This window comes from Eleutherodactylus coqui, chromosome 3, assembly GCF_035609145.1.
Source record: "Eleutherodactylus coqui strain aEleCoq1 chromosome 3, aEleCoq1.hap1, whole genome shotgun sequence".
Taxonomy (NCBI): Eukaryota; Metazoa; Chordata; class Amphibia; order Anura; family Eleutherodactylidae; genus Eleutherodactylus; species Eleutherodactylus coqui.
In genome coordinates, this window is record NC_089839.1 from 109,697,526 (window position 1) to 109,722,933 (window position 25,408).

A 25,408-nucleotide genomic window follows, 5' to 3' on the forward strand; every position below is an offset into this window, starting at 1 on the left:
TGATACGATGAGTAGTGCCAGTTTACTTTTGTATGAATATAAATTTCCTTAGGTAGCTAACGTTTACAACATACACTGATAAACCATAATATTAAAACTATTGACAGGTGAAATGAATGACACTGATTATCTTGTAACACTGACAGCTGTCAAAGGATAGGATATATTAGGCCGCAAGTAAACACTTAAATCTTGAAGATAGCAAGGGCCAAACTGACAACTAGATCAGAGCATCAACAAAACTCTACGTGTTCAAGGGAATGCAGCGCTTATTACCTAAGAGAAGTGGTCCAAGGAAGGACAGGGCAATAAATGCATTGACATCAAGGCTCATTGATGTATGTTAGCAGTGACTACTTGTATATCTGGGTCAAACCCACAGGGAGCTACTTATATCACAAATTCCTGAAATTGTTAATAATTGCTATAATAGACTAAACATTGTTGCAGACCAAGTACATCCCTTATAACAATGGTATTCTCTTATGACATTGGCCTCTTTCAGCAGGGTACTGTGCCCTGCCGCACTACAAAAAGTGTTCAGGAAAGGTTTGAGGGACATGACAAAAAGCTGGAGGTCTTGACTCGGCCTACAAATTCTTCAGATCTCAATCTAACTGAGCATTTGTGGGATGTGATGAAAAACAAGCCCAATTCATGGAGGCTTCACAATATTAGGCAGATGGTTTTAATGTTATGACTGATTGGTGTGTATACTGTATGATGGTGCAAGACAAAAAGAACAATCTCACAATTATGTAAAACACTGGAGGAAGACACATTTTGGTAGTCAAATAGGTTGTAACAGAGACCAATTACCATACATATGAGACACAGTGCAGAACAAGGCATAAGGGTATGTTTCCATTTGAGAACACAAAAAGTGCAAAAATCCAATAACATAACACACATCATGGTTAGACACAAGTAGAAATACCCTAAACTGAAATGAAGGCCTTTGTGGATCACTATAAGAGAGATATCTTGGTAGAAAGAATAATCTTGAGAATCCTGAAGTACTGGCAAGTTGCCAAATAGAATAAAAGCAAATTGCTTGCTCAGCAGCTTTTAGAAGTGAGAATCTCCACATTAAATTATGCAATGGATCTAAGAAATAACAAAACTGATGCTGAAATTCCTAACAGATTGGTTTTTGTAGTTGTAATATCTCATGAATGGTTTTCTGCAGCCAAGCAATGTACTAGAACTGCAGTAACTCTGTAAGTGGATGGCAGCAAAGTGCTTTTATGAACTATGAAGTGGAATTCTTTGTTTTCCTCTTCAAATTTGGGAAATAATTTTGTTAAAATTACAGAAAATTTTCATTCTTTTGATAATATTATATATCTTCATTTACCATAATTCTCATACTCTGCTACATTAATTTGGCATCACATTAATTCTAGATGCTGAAGAATGTGATGGTTTATCGACATATCTTACTTGTACTGAAAGTCATGCTTTTAGTTTTCATATTTCATTCACTGGAGAGATGGGAAGAAAAAGCTGTTAAACCCATAACGAAGGGTTCACTCACACGAGAATACTTGTGCCGTGCATTACATGCTTAAAATCCAGTGCTAAAACCCCAATGATTTACATTGGACCATACAGGCCTGCGCTTTTCACACGCGTGAAAATAATTGCAGCATGCCCTATTTTGGTGTGTATAATACCCCAAAACAGTCTATTGAAATTAATGGGAATGCGCAAATTTGAAGTAAATATGCATGATAGATGCATATTTGCACAGTAACTGGGGCCTACATGGGCATCCATGTGGCATACTTGCTTTCCTTTTTTGTGCACGTTCATGCACGTCCAAAAGAACGCCACCATATGTAGGGAATATGCATAGTTTGGTCGCATAAATATGTTGCATATTTACGTGACTGAAATACACAATACGCCTGCGTGGGTGAGCCCTAAGTGATGTGAATGTTTGTAGCATCTATGTTAATCTTAGCCACTGTGAATTGGTATACATATTCCCACAGCACATGACTTCACTCAGTAATTTACCAAGCCCTTGCATATATAGATGTAGAAAGTTTAGTGTGAGCATTAACACGTTACAAGTTCTGTGTCACAGTTTGCCATTTACACAGATTTTTAATGTTTCCATTGTGTTGATATAACAATAGCTTTTCAATGGTTTGAGGTTAAAAAAAAGGTTAAAATAGTCATGTTAAGGTTTGCTATATGTGTAGATATTTAGCGTTTACTAAATGCTGAAATAAGTGTCAGAGGTGATGAATTTAGTGCAATATATTGAGTTTTTACTAGTTTAGTCACGACTAGTATGCACTAATTTACCTAAAGGATTTTCCCTAAAGATAACTTTCATTGTGTTTACACACTAAAGGCCCTTTTAGACAAAAAGATTTTCGCTCAAAGCCATCTTTTGAGCGATAATCGTTGTGTCTAACTGCACTAACATCGTGCAGTTTTCGTTAAGCTGTCGCTGATCGGTGATCTTTCAGCTGCGGAATAAGTTGGCGCTATACAAATAAAGATTATTATTATAGATCATCGATCAGTTATCAGGAATTCACAGCGGGGATACAGCTGATACTATTGTTTCAGCTGTATCCCGCCCCCTGAAGACAGGCTGCGTATGAAGAACAAATCTGTCCAGCTGTGTTCTCCATACCCGGCTCGGAGCACTCAGCTGTATAACAGCCTGGCGCTCCGAGCGGGGAACAGCTGGAGGCAGAAGACAAGCAGCCCCGCTTGTCTTCTGCATCCCCTGCTCGGAGCACTCGGCTGTATAAAAGCCAGGTGCTCCGAGCGGGGAACAGTTGGATGCAGAAGACAAGTGGGGCCGCTTGTCTTCTGCATCCCCCGCTTGGAGCACTCAGCTGTCTAACAGCTGGGTGCTCCGAGCAGGGCACAGCTGGATGCAGAAGACAAGCGGCCCCGCTTGTCTTCTGAATCCCCTGCTCGGAGCGCAAGGTGATTGCTCAACTTTGGAGCGATCATCTTGTGCTGTAAAGAACACAACGATTATCGTTGTGTCTAAACCAGGCTTAAGGCTTCCGGCACACTAGCGTTTTACTCATCCGTGTGTAGTCTGTAAAAGATACGGACTCCATGTAGACAGCATACGGACCCATATTCTTGTATGGTACAAAACACAGACTGTGAAAAAACTCATCGCATACACTATTCTTATCTGTTTTATGGAAGAGAATCATCCATTCATGTCAATGGGGTGAGCAAAAAACAGACAGGACACGGATGCCATGCATGTGCAATCCGTGTGCTGGCCAGTTTTTTAAAATGAGGCAGAAAAAAATAATTGAACGTGTTTACATTTTTTTTTTCACACATATAAAACACCTGGCATACAGAGAAAAAAACCTGACACATGAACCAAATACAGAGGCCACACAGAGCGGCACGTGTATGAAAAAATGGTCATTATTTGCAGATATAACATGGACTTTTAAGTAAATGTGGACCAAGTATAAGGCCCACATTTATTAAGCAGTTTGTGGTGTAAGCTTCACCAAAAAAAGTAGGAAAATATGTCAAATTTGCACAGAAAATTACAGTTCTCTTTATTCAAGTTTTGCTGAGAAAGTGCTGAGAAGTGTGTGCATAGTCTACAGAGAATGACTGCTGTTTCAGTCAAATTTATTATGAAAGCCTCAAAAAGGTGCAAGTTTTGGCACAAACCGATGCCTGCTCATAGCTTTTCACTTTGACTTCTTTGACTTTGGCTTTTCACTTTGACTGCCAGTTTTATTAAGAAATATAGGCTTTTTAATAAATTTGCTGTAAATCACTCCAAATGTCTTGTTTCTCAGACTGACGTAAGATACGACAGTCTTACAAAATGTAGACCTAAGAGTTTCTGAGTCCCCTGGCTGACGCATTTATCAATGTGTTTCAAAGCGGTGTAGTGATATTTTGAATTGACCATATATCACTACATGGTAAATGAGAATACTACTTGCATGTCGATAATGTGTCAGCAAACTAATGTCATAAAGAATAATTCCAACCGACATCCAGTCAGTAAGATATCTTTCTATTGTCAGACTACCCTTCACAGTGCTGGAGCTGTCGAATTTCATTTTTGTGCCAAAAGGTGAGTCTGATCACTGCAAGCTGTTAACATCTTTCCGTCTCCATACTGTACATGTACGGATTCTCAGTCCGATGGTCCTATCAGATGGAAATTTGTCACTAAGAATAGTCACTTTTGCTAATATTAGACCATAATTGATATGCACAAAGATCCCCATATCACTAAGGGTGCATGCATTGCACATGGGCTAATTTGCATTGCAGAATCAGGAGTGGGTGTCCGCCTCCAGATTCCACAGCAAATACTGACTATAGTAGCAAAAGTGATTATTCATGCACACAGGCGAAAATCAATTGCGGTTTCCCCTCGCGAATGAAAAATCACAGCAAGCTACATTTTTCCATGGATTCCGCACGGACAACTTCCATTGAAGTCCATGGAAACCATCCGATCCGCGGCCGTTTCGTAATTGACCTTCGGCGTGATCGCTAGGTGATGATGTGGGAAAGGCAGAAGCTACAAAAGAAAATATGTATTGCGCATGTCAGACGGCTTGCCATTCGAACCATCCACAGTACAGATTAAGCGAAAGAAAGCAGATACGTGCAGACACCGCTGCTGCCAGGGCTAGATTCTGCATATGGAATCCGACCCACCCGTGTGCATGCAGCATTATGTATAACATTTGGCAGACAGAAAAAATATTGATGTGAACTATAAATGCCTTCTATACTTCTATAACTTGACTAAAAGCAGATTTAGCTCAACTCCTCAAGGATGTTACGTAGGACTCAACAGGCAGCATAAGAAAGGTGATGGTAGATGTTACAGCATGGGTTAGTGTTCAATAGAACACACTAATTGGAAAGCAAAGAATTTCCATGCCAAGTTTGCAGCTGTTGTTAATTATACCTGTTCCTAAAGGCCCATATACACCAGCTGATGATCGCTTAAAAATCGCTAATCGGTGATTGTTTTAGCAATCATCGGCACGTCTAAACACGCGCCCATTGTGCGCTTTTCGGGCACTGCTAGCTGATCATTAAATGCAGTCCAACCTAAAAATGAGCCTTCACTCTTATCAGAAGTTCTCCACAGGGAGTGCTGATAGCATTGTTTCCCCATGGAGAACAAAGGATCTGAGCACAGATAATAGCCCTCCGGCTATTAACTGCATTCAGAGAAGGCTTCATTTGCACACTTAATTGCTATTTAGTAGCTGAATAGCTACTTAATAGGTTATGCAAAAGGATCGCTCAAAGCTGTCACTCAAACTGTCGTTTGAGTGATCTTTGAGCGATCATCTGCTGGTGTAAATGGGCCTTAACAGAAGACCACCATTTTTTGTTAAGGGATAATTTAAAGAAAAACTGTTGAAAATGTTGACACCTTCTCCAATATCATTCTTAAAAATGTGTTTGTTTAGGCTGGGTTCACACTGGGTGGATCTGTCACGAAAATTCCGTCCAGAAATTCACTGCGGCAAATCCGCCTGCGGCCGTTAATCCCGTTATTAGCCAGCCATGGCCACATGGGACAGCAAATCCGCCGTGGCAAAGCGTCAGAAGCCGGTGCTGTGGTGCGGATTCGCTGGCCGCAGCATGTTCATTTTTTTTTCTTCCCCTGCAGCCGTGACCCCAGCCTTAAGGTGGGATATTGATCTTGTCACTAGCAGAAGCTACATTTTTCAGTTACATTATCAACAACTTTCAATTATCTGAACAAGTCTTAAGAATAACGGTTGCATATATTTAAATTCTAAGGATTAAAGCCAGTATGTGTGTGTGTGTATATATATATCATCATATAGATGAACGAAAACTACAATTGACCTTAATTGTTTATGATTTGCATTACAGTTCTGCAGTATTTACAGTATAAGCATTGTGGATGGGATTTTAAAAATCCCATCCACATGCTGTGGACAAAATCCACAATATAAATTAACCCGTGGTGCAGATTTGAAATCCACATTTAGCTGCAAATCTGTTAAGTGCGAACATACCCTAATGCAGAAGAAAAAGGAGTAAATCTACTATCGGAATAGAATTAGACAAAGCAAGGTGTGAAGTATACTAAACCATTCAAAACCTGAAAAAGAGACAATTGACTGGAGGCACACAATGTTTTTAAAAACAACTTTTTAATACAAAGCACAATATCTTTTAAAGGCAATTTCCCAGAAGTGTGCTATGAGGATTCCCTTATTGCTTTGCGTTCTGCATTGTGTCTCACAGCAATTCCTTATAACCGATGTAGACTGAAATACAGGAAGTGGTTACGGGTTGGAAAAAACCCTAGAAAATGGACAATCAAAAAAAATAAATCTACAAAATGTGAGTTTAGTATATTAGAGTTGAAGCCATGCGCTGCAAATCACCTGAAAGGCAGACTGAGCATCTGTTATTTTCTTCTGGAGACCAGAACGGTCAAAATGGTGTAATGATTTACTGATTGTCAACGCTTTGTGGACAGCTTGGCCATTCTTCTCAATCAAAACCAAGGCTTTTTTACAGCTCTCTTGGTATGAAAATAATTCCTACAAAATAAAAACAAAAGGTAAGATTGCTCTACCGTGGAAACACGAACCTTCAAATATTTTGGTCAACTGTGAACAAAATTAGAATAATTTATTAGACAAATGTAGATCTGTGTTGTTTGAAGTGTAGCCAGAAATGTTGTGTCTAGCCTGCTTAAAAGGGTTTCCTGGGGAAAGTACTAGTGACCAGAAAACTGAAAATATTGAAATTACCACTGACAGCGCGGCAATTACTCAGGGGTCGGAGCGGAAGCTGCGGAAGTCTCTGCGTAGTGGCTGGTGCTTGTAACTGTAAGTGCAGCTCTCATTAAAATCAATGGGCTCCGTGCCTGCAGTTAAATGCGCCAGCCACTACACAGAGGTCGGAGCAGAGACTTCCGCTCCAATCCTTGTGTAATTGCGACACTGTCGGTTGCAATATCAGCTGGTAGGTCGGGGTCTCGAGTGACAGACCCCAGTTGATCAACTACTAATGACATCAATAATATTTACCCCAGAAAAACCCTTTAATTATGCTTTTTTTTTTCAAGAAAGAGACTGAAGCTACAACCACGCCTCCTACTCTTCCGTCTACATATTGAATACACTTGGACAAGCTAGACGACTGGTTGGGCAAAAAACAAATGTGTCTCCCTTGACCAGCTAAGAGAAAAACAATACTCTGTGAGGAGATGTGCATGCTATATTTAACTATGGCCAGGCTCAAATAGGTGTAATCCCTGAACGGCGTCTGCGTGGAGGATTCGTGGCAAAACACGGCCATTGAAAACTGTGTAAATGTGTTTTTTCGCTCACACTCGTGGATATGAATTGTGTATTCCACGAGTGGAGGAAAAATTGCAGCATGCTCTATGCAGACAGACTCTGTGCAGTTGGTCATTAAGGCCGTCCGACCCACAGCTTATACGCAATTAAAATGGCGTCATTGCTTAGCGACGGTGCGGGAAATACAAATATTGACAAAAAAACAAAACTGTACTGTGCATGTCTGACAGCAAGCCGTGGCAGTTATATGCATTACAGGAAAATAAGGTATGCAGGGCTGCCAGCCAGGCTCACAGCCGGAATCCGCTGCCTATGTTTGGCCACCCAGTGGTTGTGATCTGACTTGCAGCCTGTTGAGTGTTTTTCTAATATGGTGCAATAATGTATTGAATTTGTACAGTGAGAAATTGGATTCTTTAATGAGATTTGTGGAGAAGGTAACAGTGGACATATCTGCATTTTTTTATTTTAAAAATTAGAGATGCGAAATACAAGACTTGGAGATTAAAGGGCCAGTCCTGTGAAAAAAACACACTTTTTTCCAAGCATCTCTCACCTGATTGTTTGTCACACTCTGGAGGTCTCCTCTATACTTTACAGTCACTTCCATGTAGTGCAGCTTCCTGTCTGATGCTTATTTGGCACCTTCTTAATGCTGAAATTTTTTACTTTCAGTTTCAAATCAATCCCATGATGCATGAGCACAGCATTAGCTAGAGGCTATACTATTTCTGCCTACTGGGGGAACAGTTTAATTACATTACCTTTGTATTCACCTAAATAAACTGCAGACTATAACTATATAGTCAGGGGGATAAGCTATGATCTCCTCTATTATAACTGTTTGATAGGAGTTGTGATCATCATCTGTAACTGTGATAAAAGTATGTGTCCCCCTCTAAGCAGTTTATCTGGTAGGCACCATATTACAGCATAACAGAGACTATGAAATTTACAAATTTCATACAACATAATCCCAAGTAAATCTGATCTGCTCAGAACTCAGATAACATGACCATCTGAGAAGAAAGCCAGGAACTTCAGATAGAAAAGAATAACTAACCAAGGTAACACTAGCTCACCTCTATAAACCGGTTGGATAGCTACATAATGAAGGAAAAACAAACCCCCAGAGTGGCCCCTTAAGTTAGTTAAAATCTCAATGAGAAGGAACACGTTGGAGCTAAACAAATGAAAAGGATAAGCTAAAGATCTCCATTACAAAACTAAGACCACTGTATGAGCTGCATATACCTCACAGATCATTTACAAACTGTTCTGTACCTGACCCTTGGTACATACCCTTTGTTTTTGTTTAAAGACGGAGATGGACTGTAAATCTAAGTCCGACATTGAGATAATTCCACTCAATTTCTCAAGACAATCATAAAAGTTGGTCAACTGATTTTCAAACTCTCCAAGTGGTGTAAGAAGTTGTTGTGATTCATAAAGAAGAGGGGGATACCGCTCTCTTATCTAAGGACATGGAAAGATAGACATGAATCTGTCATTCATGTGTTGGCATACAAAACAGTTCAAAAAATAAGAAATAACTTCAGACACATTGTGAACAAATACTGATAACTTTATACAGTAATGCAGCTTTCAGTTACGGTTTAGTTCCTTACTACTTTCAAGATGGCTGCCTGCACACAATGGAGAATTATGCTGTTCTGTTTAACTCACAGATGATTGCCTATGCTGATACACTATAATAAACCCTTTGGCTGTGTTATCGGATCAATAGTCCAATATAAGGTAAGAAACATACACTTATTGCATTCTGAAACTTAACACTTTATATTCCATGACAGCTGGGTTCACACAGGGTGAATTTGCTGTGGAAATTCCATGCAGAATTTCTCTGAAGCAAATCCGCCTGCGGCCGCTAATTCCGGGGCTAGCCAGCCACGTGGACGAGATTTGTCAAAAATCTCGTCTACACCAGACGGCCAATCCGCCGCAACGAAGCCGGCAGAAGCTGGCGCTGTGGCGCGGATTTCCCGGTCGCGGCATGTCCATTTCTTTTTTCCGCTGCGTCCTCGCTCCTCTCTATGGGAGCGCCGGCCGCAACAGAAAAGCATGTGGAAAAAGCTCAGTGCTGCAGATTTTGAAGCTGCGCTTTCCTGGCGTAAATCTTGCGTTTTTTTGCTGCGGCAAAACTGCAAGATTTCCGCCGGGAATATGACCTGTGTGACCCCAGCCTTAAGGGGTTGTCCCGCGAAAGCAAGTGGGGTTCAGCACTTCTGTATGGCCATATTAATGCACTTTGTAATGTACATCGTGCATTAATTATGAGCCATACAGAAGTTATTCACTTACCTGTACTGTTGCTAGCGTCCCCGTCTCCATGGAGCCGTCTAATTTCAGCATCTAATCGCCCGATTATACGCGCTTGCGCAGTCCGGTCTTCTCCCTTCTGAATGGGGCCGCTCGTGCCGGAGAGCTGCTCCTCGTAGCTCTGCCCCGTCACGTGTGCCGATTCCAGCCAATCAGGAGGCTGGAATCGGCAATGGAACGCACAGAGCCCACGGTGCACCATGGGAGAAGACCTGCGGTCCACCGTGGGTGAAGATCCCGGCGGCCATCTTCGCAAGGTAAGTAAGAAGTCACCGGAGCGCGGGGATTCGGGTAAGTACTATCCGGTTTTTTTTTAAAACCCCTGCATCGGGTTTGTCTCGCGCCGAACGGGGGGGCTATTGAAAAAAAAACAAACCCGTTTCGGCGCGGGACAACCCCTTTAGTTGTGTGAGCAGAATTAGACTGCTTTCACACCTGTGTTAGAATCCGTTCAGGGTTTCTGTCTTCTGCTTTGTTTTTGGAGGAGAGAAACTGAAATAAAATAGAAAAAACTATATGATTTTTTTCTCATTGATTCCAATGGAGTTTCAAAAAATCAGAAAGAAAACAGATAGGCTTCTATGTATTTCCTTTGCGTTAGGTTTTCAATGTTCTTATGGAAAAAGAACATTGCAGACTGCGCTATTTATGCTGTACAAAAAAAGGAAACCAAATGGAATGCAAGCAAATTGACTGCTTTCCATTTCTTTTGAAACCCCATTGAAATCAATAAAGAAAAAACAGATCTGTTTTATTTCAGTTTCTCTCCTCCAAAACGGAACAGAAAGATGGAGATCCTGAACTAAGCATTAACACAGGTGTGAAAGCACCTTAAGTAAGGGTAGATTTTCATCCTTTGAGTGTAATCAAGAGTGTGCATGGATTCTGGCTTGGTTTTCCATTTCCTATCATTGTTATAATGACCTGTATAAAGGGTCGGACATTGAATTCCAGGAGTGCTGCCATCCAATAGGTGGCGCTGCAGAGCTACTCTTCAATCTTCCTTATTTGCATATATTTCCCAGAGGAGCATGCGTGGCCTTATAAGTCTCCTCTCTCACCTTTTAGGTGTCTCCACACACCTTCTTGGTGCTCTCCTTAAGGGGAGATTATACCCCTCCAGACCCACGTCACAGGTTTTCTCTCTAGCCAAGCCAGAATCCTACTGCACACTGATGAGGTAGCAAAAACCCTGAAACAGCTGTCTGTACATGGATTCTGGCTTGGTTTTCAATTCCCGGCCATTGTCATAAAGACCTGTATAAAGGATCTGAAATTGATTTGCAGGAATAGTGCCATCCAAAGGGTGGCGCTGCAGAGGTATTGTTCCATATTTCTTATTTACGCCATTCATGGTAAAATGTTAAAACACAAACTATATTAGAAAGTTGCATAATGTTTCAGAAAGGAGAGCCACTTTCATTAAAAATATTCCTGCGTGAAGACAGATAGAACATTCTCTTGAGAAGTGAAAGTTAAACTACAATTTTAAATTTGTGTTCCATGGAAATATCAGCTACTCACTTTATTGAGTTGGTCCTTTATCCTGGACACAGCTGCCAACATCTCACTGGATTCAGTTGGAGGAGTTTCCTTGGTGAGAAGCTGCGCCATTCTTGTCACTGACTTATACTGAGCTTCAATGATGGGCATTTTCTGTTTGATATCCTGTGAACGACAAGAGGTTTGCCAAACTTTTGAAATCTATGCAATTTTTGGCCATGTACTGTCACAAATATGTCTGTACAGAAAGAGGATTAAGGGAAGAGGCCAGAATCATGTCTGTATTTCAATAGCTGTCAGAGCTTTCCTCATGGTATAAAGAATAGAGATTACTACTGTAAAAGTGGCAGCGCTTTCTGTTGCTGTCTTCCGGGGCACCTCTTCCAAGCTCCTAAGGCACACTATGACTTCAGCATTCCTGGTTAGCAAACACTGGCTTATATTTTCCCTCAGTTCTTCAGCTAATACATATTGTAAATACAGTAACTAAAATTTGACATGTCCTTTGTATATCCTGAAAGGAATTTGCTAAAAATGGTAATCATACATCAGTCTTAAACAGTAGTGCGCTATATTAAGATAAACTAAATCTATTACGAGGTGCATGTCTCCAAAAAAGTTTGGTAAAGTTTAAAATAAAGAACAAAAATATCCCGCGCCTTGAAAGAAACCAATCTTTTTTTTAATTTTGTTTAAAACAACGCGTTTCGACACATAATTGTGTCTTTATCAAGTTTAGGTATAAACTTGATAAATACACAATTATGTGTCGAAACGCGTTGTTTTAAACAAAATTTAAAAAAAAAGATTGGTTTCTTTCAAGGCGCGGGATATTTTTGTTCTTTATTTTAAACTTTATTATCCAACCAGACCGTGCTTGCAAACACGGTGAAAGGATTTCCCCGGACGCCGCTCCAAAAGGACATACGGAGAAGCAAGAAACCTGCTGAAGGCAAACGTGGACAACAGGTTTACCACCGGATTAACCCTTCTGGCACCAGGTAAGTCCACTTTTTCTTTTTTAGCTATAAAAGCACCTGAAACTGCTAGCGAGGCGCATTCTAAAGCACATTTCCAAAAAAGTTTGGTGCATCTTTGGGTGTTCATGGGCTTGAAAGTGGCATCTACCTTAGACATGAGCTAACATAGATAACATAGATCTGCACTATAATTTACACCAATTTCTACTAAACCCCTTCCAAAGGGAAAAGTCACAAATTACTTAGCAAATGCGGTCTACACCATTATTTGTGAATTCTCATGCTACAATTGTGGCATTTAACTCTTCATAAATTCCCTGCTTGTCCATTACCACTGGTTAAGCTTCACACCGCAAAACCTAAATATTCTGATACCCATCTAAATTCACAGATGATACACAAATGCACAATAAAAGTATTCACAATTGCAAGAGACATGCCTCCAAATCTTGGACGAACATTTTAACGTTTAGAAAGGACACTTCCAGAGGGATGGAGATTCTCTCGTTGCCTCCTTCTGCGAATGCTGCGAGTGCTATCAAGCCATCTGCATATTCCTTCCTCGCGCGTTCAAATTCATCTGCTCGAGCATACTGCGTAATATCAGAACAGAAGAATCAAATATTTACAGACTGTCACAGCACTATCATTGGCACGTTTGTCAGGAGCTATTATATCTCAGAACTATTACAACATGTTCACATGAAATGATTTATATCTTAGAGACTGACTTTTTAAAATAGTTGTCCAAGAATTTTAACAGAAGATAAAATTGTCTAATAACTAAAAAAATAGATAAAGATGCAAATCACCTTTTTTTTATTTTACGTGAGTCTCAATATGGACACACACTTACCAATTCTTAAGAACCATTTTTAATTTGATGAGACATTGTGACCAAAGCGGATGACTGTTAATTATATTGATTCCATGTTATTAATCCAATAGAATCCCTTTGAGTACATTCACACTGTGATACCAAGCCAATTGGATCACACTAAGCAGCAATTATGAGCATAGTATACCAAAATGCTGCATCAAATATTGTCTGTTTTGATATATTTGTAAGCAGTGCAATCAATACAATAGTTCACAATTGAATTCCATAGTATACATAAACTGGTAGATTCATAATTGAGTGATATATGTTGTATGTCTTACCCCTATTTGGGGGGAATTTTCAAGTAACTGTAAAACAGTAAGGGGGGGTTTCACATCTGCGGCAGGGATTCTGTTTTCCTGTTCCGTTCAGAGAGCAGGAAAGGGGAATCTCCGCAGCTGAATGGCTCTGTCTCTGGATGGAACCAAACAGCGCTGAACGGACCCCACTGATATAAAAGGGTGCACATACTGCTCACCTGCTTGGCTTTTGGACGGTATGCATACAGCGCTTTTCCTTCTAGTATTTTCAATTGGCTGACACAGATGTGAAACCGGCCTCAAGCCAGCAAATGTAAAATTATTCATAAGGTTCTTAAGTATAATGCATAAACCAACATGAAACAGAAATCTATCAGAAATGCGATATCCTCTTTACCAACAGGAAGAATGACCCCTTTTATTTATAGCTGTGATTGATGTCTTTCTACCTGCTTTATTTTGGACTCACATAAAAGAAATCTTTATCATTTTACTAAAATCTTTTGGAAAACTAACAAAGGGCTCATCCAGTAATCTGAGATTAGCGATAGGATTTGATACTTGCAACCTGAAGTTAATATAACACAGTAAATTTGGCTGCAGCAAGGAGTAAATAAATTAAATAACATACATGTTTCACTTCCATGAAAAGCTCTCTCCATCGCCCATTAAGTAGCAGGAGTTGCTGTTTGATGTCTTTAGAGACTGTGTCATCACACGTCTCAATCAGGAAATTACCAGAGTCGTTCATTGTCGTGTGCTGCTGGATCAGGTGAGGCAAGTGACGAAAGAATTCCTAAACAGGAAACAAATCCATAAGGTGCATATGGTATTAGGGAGGTGAGCTACATTCAATATCCATAGAACAGATCAAGAATTTTAAGAGTCTACAGTAATAACACACAAAGTGGTAGATCATGAGAGCACAGCAATGTCTTCCCCGGGGACACTAACAATCTAACTTTAAGTCATATTCGTCTGAAAGTTCTAGCTAATAGACAGATGAGAGTGAACCCCCTGTTGTTGGTGTAGGACATATGAAGCACCGCTGCAGTGCACAGATAAGTTAAGGGTGCTGTCACACCTGTGCTGGGGATTGACTATAATGGGGTCCGCCCGCTTTTTACCCAGCTGCTTGACTTTTGTATGGAAGAAAAAGCTGCATGCAGCACTTTTTCTTCCGGTATTTTCAGTTGCACCTGTGATGGGACCTCGGGCCGGAGCTTCCAACACAGAGAGCAGCTACTTCTCACTAATAGAGGAGAGGGCACTAAGCAGGGTACCCCCTTCTATTACATCCATTTGCCCTAACACAAAGCAGGCAATGTATGTAAGCAACTTGTTCACCCAGTAAAATTTGTTAAAATCCCACTGGAGTACCAAGCCAGTGGGAAGCGTATATACCACACATTGCTGCACCAGTTGCCTCACATCTACACTGCTTTTATGTATGGTAAGGACAGATTGTAACTCCACCAGAACAATCCATAACACGTTGTGTTTACAAGTAAATTACAGGAATTGCCCCCTTATAAATGAAGCCTGTCATAGCAAAGGGAAGTTAACACCAGTCACCTTGGAAACAGTTGCAGCAGAGAAACTTAGTATTACATAGTGGCCATACATGTGATACATGGAAAGGCTGGAGACACAACAGAGGAAGCCACTGATATTGAGCCGCTCTCCTCTCTAAGGCTGGATTCACCCCACTTTGGGGTTCCGTTGTTTGGGTCCTAAAAGAGAGAACTGGAACTGTCAGATCCAGCACAAACCAGACCTGAATGGTACCGGCGTTTCCTCTGCCATTTTACTGGGCAAAAGAGTGCTGCATGCTGCTCAATTGTGTTCAGTACTTCATGCCATATCCTAGCCAGAGGCTACAATTAGAGCCTCCAGTAAAGATGTGAACAAAGCCTAACTTATGTTTGAACCTTCTAGGGAAGAATGTTTTCATAATAAAGTGTCCAATGAAATCTGAGGCATACAGACATACAGTAAGGCCCCAAGACTTGGATAAATAAAATATGCTTAGCTATGTGTGTACATAGTGATATTAGAAGTGAGTGAAGGGCTTGTCCAGGTGTGATATGACTTTATACAAATATATACAAAACTGTTCCAGGAGCAGCAGTACTTACCAATACTCTCACCGAGCGATCCAGCAGTGATCCCAGTCTTTGCTTAGGAATAGTTACCACCTGACCACTGTAGCCAATCAGAGGCTGCAGCAGTCATGTGCTGTTTATCTGGCATCACCGCCCTGATGCTGGCAACCATGATGCCAGGAGAACGGCACCTGACCATTACTGCCCTTGATTGGCTGCAGCAGCCAAGTGGTAGTCATTCCTAAACAAAGACTGTAAGGACCGTGGGGCTGCAGCACTGGATTGCCGGGGAATAGGATGGGTAAGTACAGCTACTTATTAGATCTATTTTTTTTCTTTTTCAATCACACCCGGACAACTGGTTTAAATAAACCAGATTCACAGAATGCTGCACAGCGGTGGGATCTTGTAGCTAAGAAAGTCCAACTAGAAACCAAACAATTACATACATTGCTCTCTATAATAGGTAGTATGTAGGTGTTTCCATGACAACTAGTAATAATAGACCATGCAGTGTGACTAGCTGTAACATTATGTCCAACTAACATTATCACTGCAAAATATTTCAGTCAGGCATAGTTGGGAAATGTTTTCCCATTAGTAAGAGCCTGAGACAGGAAGCAGCTGACTGATCATCACTGCCAGCCATACTAATTCCTCAGGGTTAATCTATCAGTTGGCACCTCCCCGCTGCTTCAGGTTATCTTCACACGGTGCGGGTTTCTTGCAGTAGAAAATTCACTGGGGATTTAGGTACGAGTTTCTCCCTCTTATATAAAGAGGTGAAATCTGCACTGAAAATCTGCAGCATAAATTGACACGATGCAGATTTATAATTCGTATCCAACGTCTATTTTGCTGCGGATGTCATGCAGATTTTTACCGCAAGAAGTGGACGAGATTTCTTAAATCTCATCCACATGGCTTGTACTGTAAGTGTATGTTTATACGAAGAAATCTTCCGTGGCGACTACCGCCTCTGAAAAGGGCGTCAAAATACACGGCTTTCTGCAGCAGTTTTTGGCACAGATTTGAATGACAAATTTTCCCAATGTGCAAAATCCACATCCAGGATTCCAGTGCGGAAATGAGTGTTTCCACAGTTTTTAGAGAAGGAAATCGTCACAGATAATTCTGTTGTGTGAACATACCCTCACTATTCTCTCTGGAAGTCCATCATAATGCGGATCCCCTGACATTCCCAGGCGCTATCAGTAAACAGACCTAGGTTTCCTGTATGCAAATAAGTAAGTGCCATTAATGAGAAATTATGCCTAATAGAGGAAGGCTGCCAGCTGTAAAGCAGCCAACACTCAATAATACTCCAAAATTACAACTAATGGCGCTCAGTTATTAAAGGTGTTGTGCCATCAGACAAACTCCCTTTTCAGAATGGGGCTTCTGGCGCAAACGGTTGATTGCCCCAACACACAGCTGATTTTGGTGGGGAATCTGTGGTAGACAGCAATTTCCCTTCAGTGGGTGCTGAAAGTGAAATGTGGTTTTACAAGACGAATAGTCGTGCTGTAATACAAGCAGTGGTCCTATCAGAGGGGAACCGGCTGTGTGAAGTACACATACTCTAGTGGAGCATATCTACAGGTGCTGCCTTCTTGGAAACAACCCCTTACAATGAATCTATTAGCAGCAATATTATAAAGTGATGAAAAGACCTAAAAGGTATTATCCAGCACTGTTTTAATTATTTTAATAATCCCAGAATGCCATGTTCAACAACAAACCTAGCCAAATACCTTTAACCCTTTCTTCCACGTTTCAGGGGTACCCGATCCAACTGCTGCGCACCTGGTTGATTTACATTGCTATTTTCCAGCTACGTCCCTTCCCTGTTCTCCCGTAGTTCATTTCACAGCTTTCTAAGTCACACTGGGCTGTGACTAGCTCCACACATGCGCAGCAGCAAGAATACAGAAACTATGCCTGACACATCCAGCCCTTCTCGGTCGGTGATATCAATAGTGAAGCGCCATTCCTAGCTGGGATCAGAAACTGCATGATGTTCCACTGAAATGTCTTTGCTTCTCGGCCAAGCTAGGAATGGCACATCAATGGAGGTCATAAAATTGGAAGAAAGTGGGCAGCACTTGACCGTGTTGGGAAGGAAGAGTAGACTTTCAAATACACTCTTTGTCAAAACAATCCGGCCCCTAGAAGTAGTTGTCATTTTGCTGCAAAACTCGTCATGCAGTTACATCTCAGGCAGACATGCAAATGATTAGAGTTGTAATGTGATTAGATGAATGGTCTTGTCATCTGAGGCCCTAAAAGTAGTTCCTCCCTTGGCCTATAAAGAGGCTCTCAGAGGCTCCTTGTGTGTAGTGACCTTTTCTTCGGCCTGTGTAGAGCTTGTTGACCACTAGACGCCTCTACGACGCAATCAAAGAGATTACGCCAAATTAACATAGTTTGAGAGGGGGCGCATTATTGGATGGTCGTATCGACGAATTGCCTGCCATCTGGGCTGTTCTGAGCAGACTGTTAGGAGTTGTTGGGGAGCAGCGGATGCGTGAGGGCACACACACAAGGTGGCCGGGCTCAGAACGCCCTCGACAGACCACCAGTTAAGAGCATTAACTCATTGTCCAACAAGCACAAGTAGCTCGGACTGTTTTGTTGTCCACCATCCAGAAACAGGTGTCCCCATCGTTACAGACTTCTGTGTCTGTCAGAAGCATTTCCGCGCGCTTGGCTGAAGGACATTTCGTTTCACGGCGCCAATAACGTGTACTGCCTTTGGCACCCACCATCGCCTTCTTTGCAGTGGTGTCCTAAATGATAAAACTGGACTGCTATAGAACTGGGTTGTCTTCAGTGATAAATTTAGGTGTAGTTTGAGCACTGGCGACAGCTCTGTTCATATTTGGATACCTAGGTGTGAGCACCTCAATCCTGCCTTTGGTGTGGACTGGCACACGGCCCCCACTGCTGGTGTGATGGTCTGGGGGGGCCATTGAATATGACAGTTTGTCACCCCTACTAGTGGTACAAAGGATAATGACAGCTCAGCAATATGTTCAGGACATTCTGCAGCCACAGGTGCTGTATTACATCTTACATCCAAGCAAGAGGAGGCCCAACAGGTTCCTAGAGTCCCCATGACCGTCCGTATCCCATCTTACATCCAAGCTAGAGGTGGCCCAAGAGGGTACTAAAGCCTCCCTTCAAGGGTTCAGTTATTCACGATAAATTATCCTGTTGCTCTGATATTGTAATAATTTACTTATATCAACATTACAAATGACACACAGAAAGTTTCATTTGATTCCAACAACCCGTCTAGGGGAGGCATTTGACTTGTATAGACAAATTGAGAGCAATTGTAAATTCAAGATTATTATTGGAAAACCCCGTTAAAAAGGTAAGAAAACTTAAAGGGGTTGTCTCGCGCCAAAACTGCTTTTTTTTTTTTTTTCCATAGGCCTCCCCGTTCGGCGCAGGACAACCCCAATGGATGTGTTAAAAAAAAAACAAACATATTACTTACCCGAATCCCCGCTCTGCAACGTCTTCCTTCTTCCTTCACCAAGATGGCCGCCGGGATCTTCACCCACGATGCACTGCGGGTCCTTTCCCATGGTGCACCGTGGGCTCTGTGCGGTCCATTGCCGATTCCAGCCTCCTGATTGGCTGGAATCGGCACACGTGATGGGGCGGAGCTACGATGACCAGCTCTCCGGCACGAGCGGCCCCATTCACCAGGAAGAAGACCGGACAGCGCAAGCGCGTCTAAAAATGCCAGAAGAAAGCGAAATTAGACGGATCCATGGCGACGGGGACGCCAGCAACGGAGCAGGTAAGTGAATAACTTCTGTATGGCTCATATTTAATGCACGATGTATATTACAAAGTGCATTAATATGGCCATACAGAAGTGTATAACCCCACTTGCTTTTGTGAGACAACCCCTTTAAAGGGGTTGTCTTGCGGCAAACATCAAAATTTAACATTACCCCATTCCCCCTGTCACCCCCCTGGCATAAAATAGCATTTTAAAGCGGTTTTTAAACCGCTTGCTACTCACCGATGTGATGAAAGATGAACTTATAAAATTCTTCTCCCAAGATGGCCGCCGGTCCTTTCCCAGGGATGCACTGCAGTTTTCTCCCATGATGCACCGCGGGTCTTCTCCCATGGTGCACCATGGGCTCTGTGCGTTCCATTGCCGATTCCAGCCTCCTGATTGGCTGGAATCGGCACACGTGACGGGGCGGAGCTACGCGATGATGCGTAGAAGGGGCGGAGCCAGAACGCTGCTCGTGCCCGGACCGTCCAGAAGGGAGAAGACCCTTCTGCGCAAGCGCGTCTAAAAAAGCAAGACGACCCCGAAATTAGACGGAGCCATGGAGACGGGGACGCCAGCAACGGAGCAGGTAAGTGAATAACTTCTGTATGGCTCATATTTAATGCACGATGTATATTACAAAGCGCATTAATATGGCCATACAGAAGTGTATAACCCCACTTGCTTTCGTGAGACAACCCCTTTAATAGCACCTACACACAGTAAAATAAATAAAACATAAGGGGAAAAAATGTAAAGTGACCCTGTGAAGAAGAATGGTAGGAGTTGCAGAAGCGGATAGACTGTTCGATTGACAAAGCAACACAACACCTGCTTCTTCTCCTGCAGACATCGTCACTTTATTAATACAATGCCAAGATACCATGAATCTATAAGGAAAATTCACAGATCTTTCAAAACATGAAAAAAGAAGCGTTGCGTAATATTGAATGATCTTTTGTGATCTTGTGAGTTTTACTTCTCTTACCTTTTTGGCATGTTCTGGCTGATCCAGCATCTTTTCAGCATCCTCTAGCCAGGTTTGTAAATTGGCTACTGTATTGCTGTATTTTTCCCAGTTGTTTAGTACTTCCTCAAGCATGCTTCTGACACTTCTAACCTCCACTGATAGGTTTCTCCATTGAATAGTAGTCTCATTCAAAAATTTAGTTACAACCTCAGCCTCTTCGGCTAGACAAGAAGCATGAAAACAGAAAAAAAAATTATTTTATTACATTCAAGCATTCGTATTCCCCTTCCAACATCTCATAAAAGCACGGAGAACCTACTACTGGAGGTCTCATCATATTATAGCAGGAAACAATTTTCAACAAAATTTTTGTTGACTTAGGTTTTTCAGGTGATTTAAACTAAAATAAGCATGCTGATTTCATGAAGTTGAGGCCCATTTACACGCAAAGAAAATCGCTCAAAATTCATTCAAAAGATAGGATGATTGACAGTTTTACCGAACGTTTTGCATAAGCTACTAATGGGCACTAATGCCCATTAGCAGCTTATTACCTTAATTTGCATGTAAATGAGCCTCCAGAGCTGTATGCAGAGAACAGCAGGTGGTCTGTTCTCTGCATACAGCTTCTTTGTTCTTCTTTGGGACTGCAAGCTAAATATAATGTAATCAGCGCTCCCGTGGAGAACACAGCATGCGGTCCCTACTATCAGCTCTTCGGCTGAATGATGGATTTTATGCTCAGCTAAAAATCATTGTAAATGATGGTAGCATTTACACGCAACGATTATTACTCAAAATACATCATTTGAGTGAATTTTGAGTGATAATCGTTGCATGTAAGTGGGCTTTAAGTTTTCTTCTATCATGTCAGGTATTTTCTCTACAGTTTATCTTAATGCGATTACTCAAGCCTCGGTCAAGTGGAGCACTAGTGCTCTCCTATTGACTGAGAGCGAACCTCCCTGGAGTGGGGAGTGGTGGAGGATGACTTTGGTTGTGTACCGCTTTATATAATGAATTAGCAAAATGTATTTTTTTACATACTTATTTCCTTTATTTGTTGAACTATTTTTTCTTTAAGAACATGACTATGGTGAAGAACTATGTGACAGCAGTGTTTAAGATTTTGAAATTGAAGATGACTTAGTTGATCAGCATGAGCTGAATGATTTGGTACGAGATTTGGGACTATAAAAAAGGTTTCAGAACTCCTAGCATCAAGACTGCATGAGAAAAACTTGCTTCAAAAAGGAGAAAGGTATCCTACTTTCCATCCATAGAAATTGCATTTCTGCAATACTATTGAAGTGACAGTGGCTTTGTCTATTGCCATAACATACATGGTTTAATGGAGGGATTGGGAAATCTATAACTCAATTAAATGGCGACTGTTCATCGATAACTCAAAGCGGAGCTTAAAGTGTGTCCTCCTCCACAATGACAATTTATTCTGTTCCAATTGGCCATTCAGTTTCTCTTCATGAAGAATATGGAGACATAAAGAGAGTGCTTGAGTTGCTGCAATATCACAAACACACTTGGATCATCTCTGTTGACCTTAAAATGGTATGCTTCCTTTTTTGTCAGCAACGCAGATACATCAAGTATCCCTGTTATCTCTACATGTGGTACAGCAGAGCTTGTGAGAAACATTGGGTGGAAAGGAATTGGCTTCCAAGATTTGACCTCAAACCTGGTGATCCAAACATACTACATGAGCCACTTGTTGACAGAAGGAACATTATATTCCCACCTCTGCACATGAAACAATGTGTTAAAGCTTGGCCAACTGAAGGAGACTGTTTCAAGTACCTCATTTTGGCATTTCCTAGCCTGTCATTTGAAAAAATAAAGGCCAGTTCATCAAAGTTGAACATTTCATCAGGCAAATGTGAGAACTCAAAAAAATGCTTGGTTATCATTCAAAGACATTGACAAGGAAATTTCTTTTGGAAATAAGCAAGCAAAGAATTACACCAAAGTAGTCCAGAAACTCTTGGAGACCTACAAAATGCTTGGTTGCAACATGAGCATCAAGGTGCATTTTCTGAATAGCCATCATGATAACTTCCTAGAAAACCTTGGCGCTGTCAGTGATGAGCAAGATGAACAATTCCACTAAGATTTGAAGTTCATAGTGGGACGGTATCAAGGTAGATGAGATGTACATATAATGGCCAACTATTGTTTTTATTGTATAATTTTGTGATGAAGATGTTAAGAAAATCTACTGTATCTGTACTGCCAGTAATATCAAAAAGTTCAACAGGTTCTTACCTGATCCATCAGCTTTCACATACATCTCCGCAGCTTGCTTTAGTGACTGACTGGTAAATTCATATTGCTCAAAGAACCTATTGCCATCAATAAATGTCTGTGACACAAAACATACAACATATTAAGCATGTCCATAGAAGAAAACAATACATTAATAACAAATTTGAAAAAATGGTTCCAGTTCGGTGAACCAACATTTATGTATAACGGCAGTGGTTCCCAACCCAGGGCGATGAGAGAACCCATCAGGAGTGCCACGACACCAGTGCTTTTCTTGAGGAACAGAAAAAAAATTCTATCTGCATTTAGCAGAGGTGTCATACACTGAGCTCTCTGGATGTGATTACTGGAGGGGGAACAGTGAAGCTGTGGATGTGATAACAGTGAAGCTCTGGATGTGATTACTGGAGGAGGAATACTGAAGCTCTGGATGTGATTATTGCATGGGAGGGGGGGAGAATGTTGACACTCTGGATGTACTTGCATTTACTGGTGAGAAGGTCTGAATTAATATAGCGTCTGATGAATTTATTGTGGAGTCTGATATGGGGACTGTATTAATTTTACTGTATAGAGTCAGATGTCTTAACTTTACTATGTTTTGCGCATTACTTACTTTTAGCAATTATTTTTTTAGAACGATTAAGTAATTAGGCCAGGTCAAAATACAGCAGATATGCAGTGTGGATTCTGCACTACAAATCCACAGTAATTTACAGTACAAACCAAGTGGATGTGGTTTTCAAAACACCATTCACATGAACCAGAAAATCTCCTCACGAACATAGAAAGCATGTTCTTGAATTTCTAATCCACAGAATGCTCATTATGTCATGGAAATGCAGTGGATTTCACCCTTTGCAATTAAAAGGAGTACAGTCCATGGCAAAATCTACAACTGAGGGCAGTTTCAGATGGCTGTAGGCGCAACTACACTTACCAGTACGGAGTGTAGTTGCGCCTGAATGAGGGAAATTTCTTCCCACTCACCGGCCGTTCAAACTCTGCGCCACGTGCAGGAGTTTGGGAAAAAACACAGGAAGACAGATCATGCCCTATCTTTCTCGCCACTACGTGCAGGGAAGATAGGGCATGTCCTATCTTTTCTCAGCCGCAGTATTAATGGCCAAGAAAAGAGCTAGTGAAAACAAAACCACTGAAGTCCATTGAAACCAGTGGTTTAGTTTTGTCCAGTTATGCAACCATGATTATCACAGCCGCATAAGGGAAAAAAACCCCGTTCATCTAAATAAGCCCTAGATCTGAAAGTAACACCTGCAGATTCTGCAATAGATTTGTTGCACATTCGCTGTCAATCTACAGTGGACATTTTCCACCTTGGTTGGACTGAGCTTACAATGGTGGGGAATTCCGGAGAGAAAACATTTTCCAGGGGTTCCCACGTGCTAAAAAGGTTGGGAACCACTGTTTTAGGGAAATTCATTTTAGAAATTTAGGAGGGCTGAGTCTGTAAATGCAGCAAGTAGAATGTGTTATTTGACACAATTAGTTGTGATATCAACATATTTTATCTATGGTTTTCCATAGGCTGCATGCAACAGCATAAATAAAATCTGTTACGTGGCTCCCACCTACCATGTGCCATATGTTACTATATTCTTATGTGACAGAGAGGTTTTGAGTCCCCTCTCTTTACCTTACACATATAAGGGTACACATACAAAGAGAGATAAATACAACAGATATAGGCTAATCGACAGTACAGCTTAGTGATTACTGTGAATGATCGATCATCAGAAAGACATTTCAGGGGGAATTTATTATGATCGTTTTATATGCTGGTTTTAATAAGAACCCTGCTAGAGTAAGAAGCGCTAAATGGATTAAGAAGCAAAGTCCTCTTAATACAGTCGGGGCACCTTGGATGGTCGGTGCACACACACAAAATAATAGGTTTTTGGTATAATTGTCATCACTTTCTGATGCAAATGATAGTTAAAAGCTATGTATACCTGTGCATTCTTTTTTTCCATTTAATCAAAGTGCTTTTTGAACTAAACGTTTTGCAATTGGTTTTCATTAAAAATTTAGTTTTAATTTCTATGCTTGTATTGTTTCCCAAGGCACTGCAAACTAGAGGATTGAGCTCTCAGCAAATTCTGTGAGAGTAAACTAACTCCTCCCCTAACCTGTTGCCCTTTTCTGAATGAGCATTCACTGCCATTCCACTGGCTGTATGACAGTGCCAAAGAGATAGTTTAAGAGAGCAAAGTAGAGAAAGCTACTATTACAGAGGGCTGTAATTCACGCTTTGTGAATTTTCTGCTCTTAGCAATGAGGGAGAATAGACCAGCAGCTACTAAGGGAGAGGATCAGATAGAGGAGAAATATTGTGTGATACTGAGTGAGCGTGGTTATGCTACGCAGCCTATGAGAGAGGGAAGGGGGAACTGAGCTTCTGTGCATTCATGAAAGAAACCAGCTGATCAATGCTGGGCATGCCCCCCAAGTCAGTGAGTGTAGGAGGGCCCGAAAACCAAGTATGGGACCTTCTAAATGCACGAGAAGGAAAACTCAAGGCAAAAAAACTGATAAGTGCATCATTTTATCTGCAGGGACTTAGTAACATATGTGTGTATTGATTTTTCATGCACAAAGATTTCCATAGCCTTTAAACTTATCGGGCCAGGGCAGCCACATTCCTTCTTACTACGTCAAGATCACTTTCTCAAAACGTGGCACCCACAGTAAAACGGAACAGTTGAAAAATTTTTACACTTTTTATTGCCAGTTTTGTGTGATGAATTTCCCTCCGCAATGTGCAGGTCAATGAGCAGAGGCACTAAAAATTTCTTACAGGTCACTGGAAGACCAAGAGAATTAACAAAAGGCACAGAAAAAGAGACCAAAATATTCACAAGCTTTTTGTATCCTGCTGGAAGTGATAATGATGGATTAGACCCCCATTTTCAGTTTTGCTCTACAGT

At 41.3% G+C, this 25,408-nt stretch overlaps 1 protein-coding gene across 1 annotated transcript in view; it reads right to left on the bottom strand.

Annotated features, from left to right (window-relative positions):
- SYNE1 (spectrin repeat containing nuclear envelope protein 1) overlaps positions 1 to 25,408 on the bottom strand; it is a 575,530-nt gene that overhangs the window by 349,079 nt on the left and 201,043 nt on the right. Inside the window, exons 15-21 of the mRNA XM_066595961.1 lie at positions 22,461 to 22,557; positions 20,199 to 20,401; positions 13,935 to 14,099; positions 12,604 to 12,756; positions 11,205 to 11,348; positions 8,643 to 8,816; positions 6,417 to 6,575 (exon numbers count right to left, since the gene is read on the bottom strand). Of these exons, the coding sequence (XP_066452058.1) occupies positions 6,417 to 6,575; positions 8,643 to 8,816; positions 11,205 to 11,348; positions 12,604 to 12,756; positions 13,935 to 14,099; positions 20,199 to 20,401; positions 22,461 to 22,557 (1,095 nt within the window). The remainder of the gene's footprint in view (positions 1 to 6,416; positions 6,576 to 8,642; positions 8,817 to 11,204; positions 11,349 to 12,603; positions 12,757 to 13,934; positions 14,100 to 20,198; positions 20,402 to 22,460; positions 22,558 to 25,408) is intronic.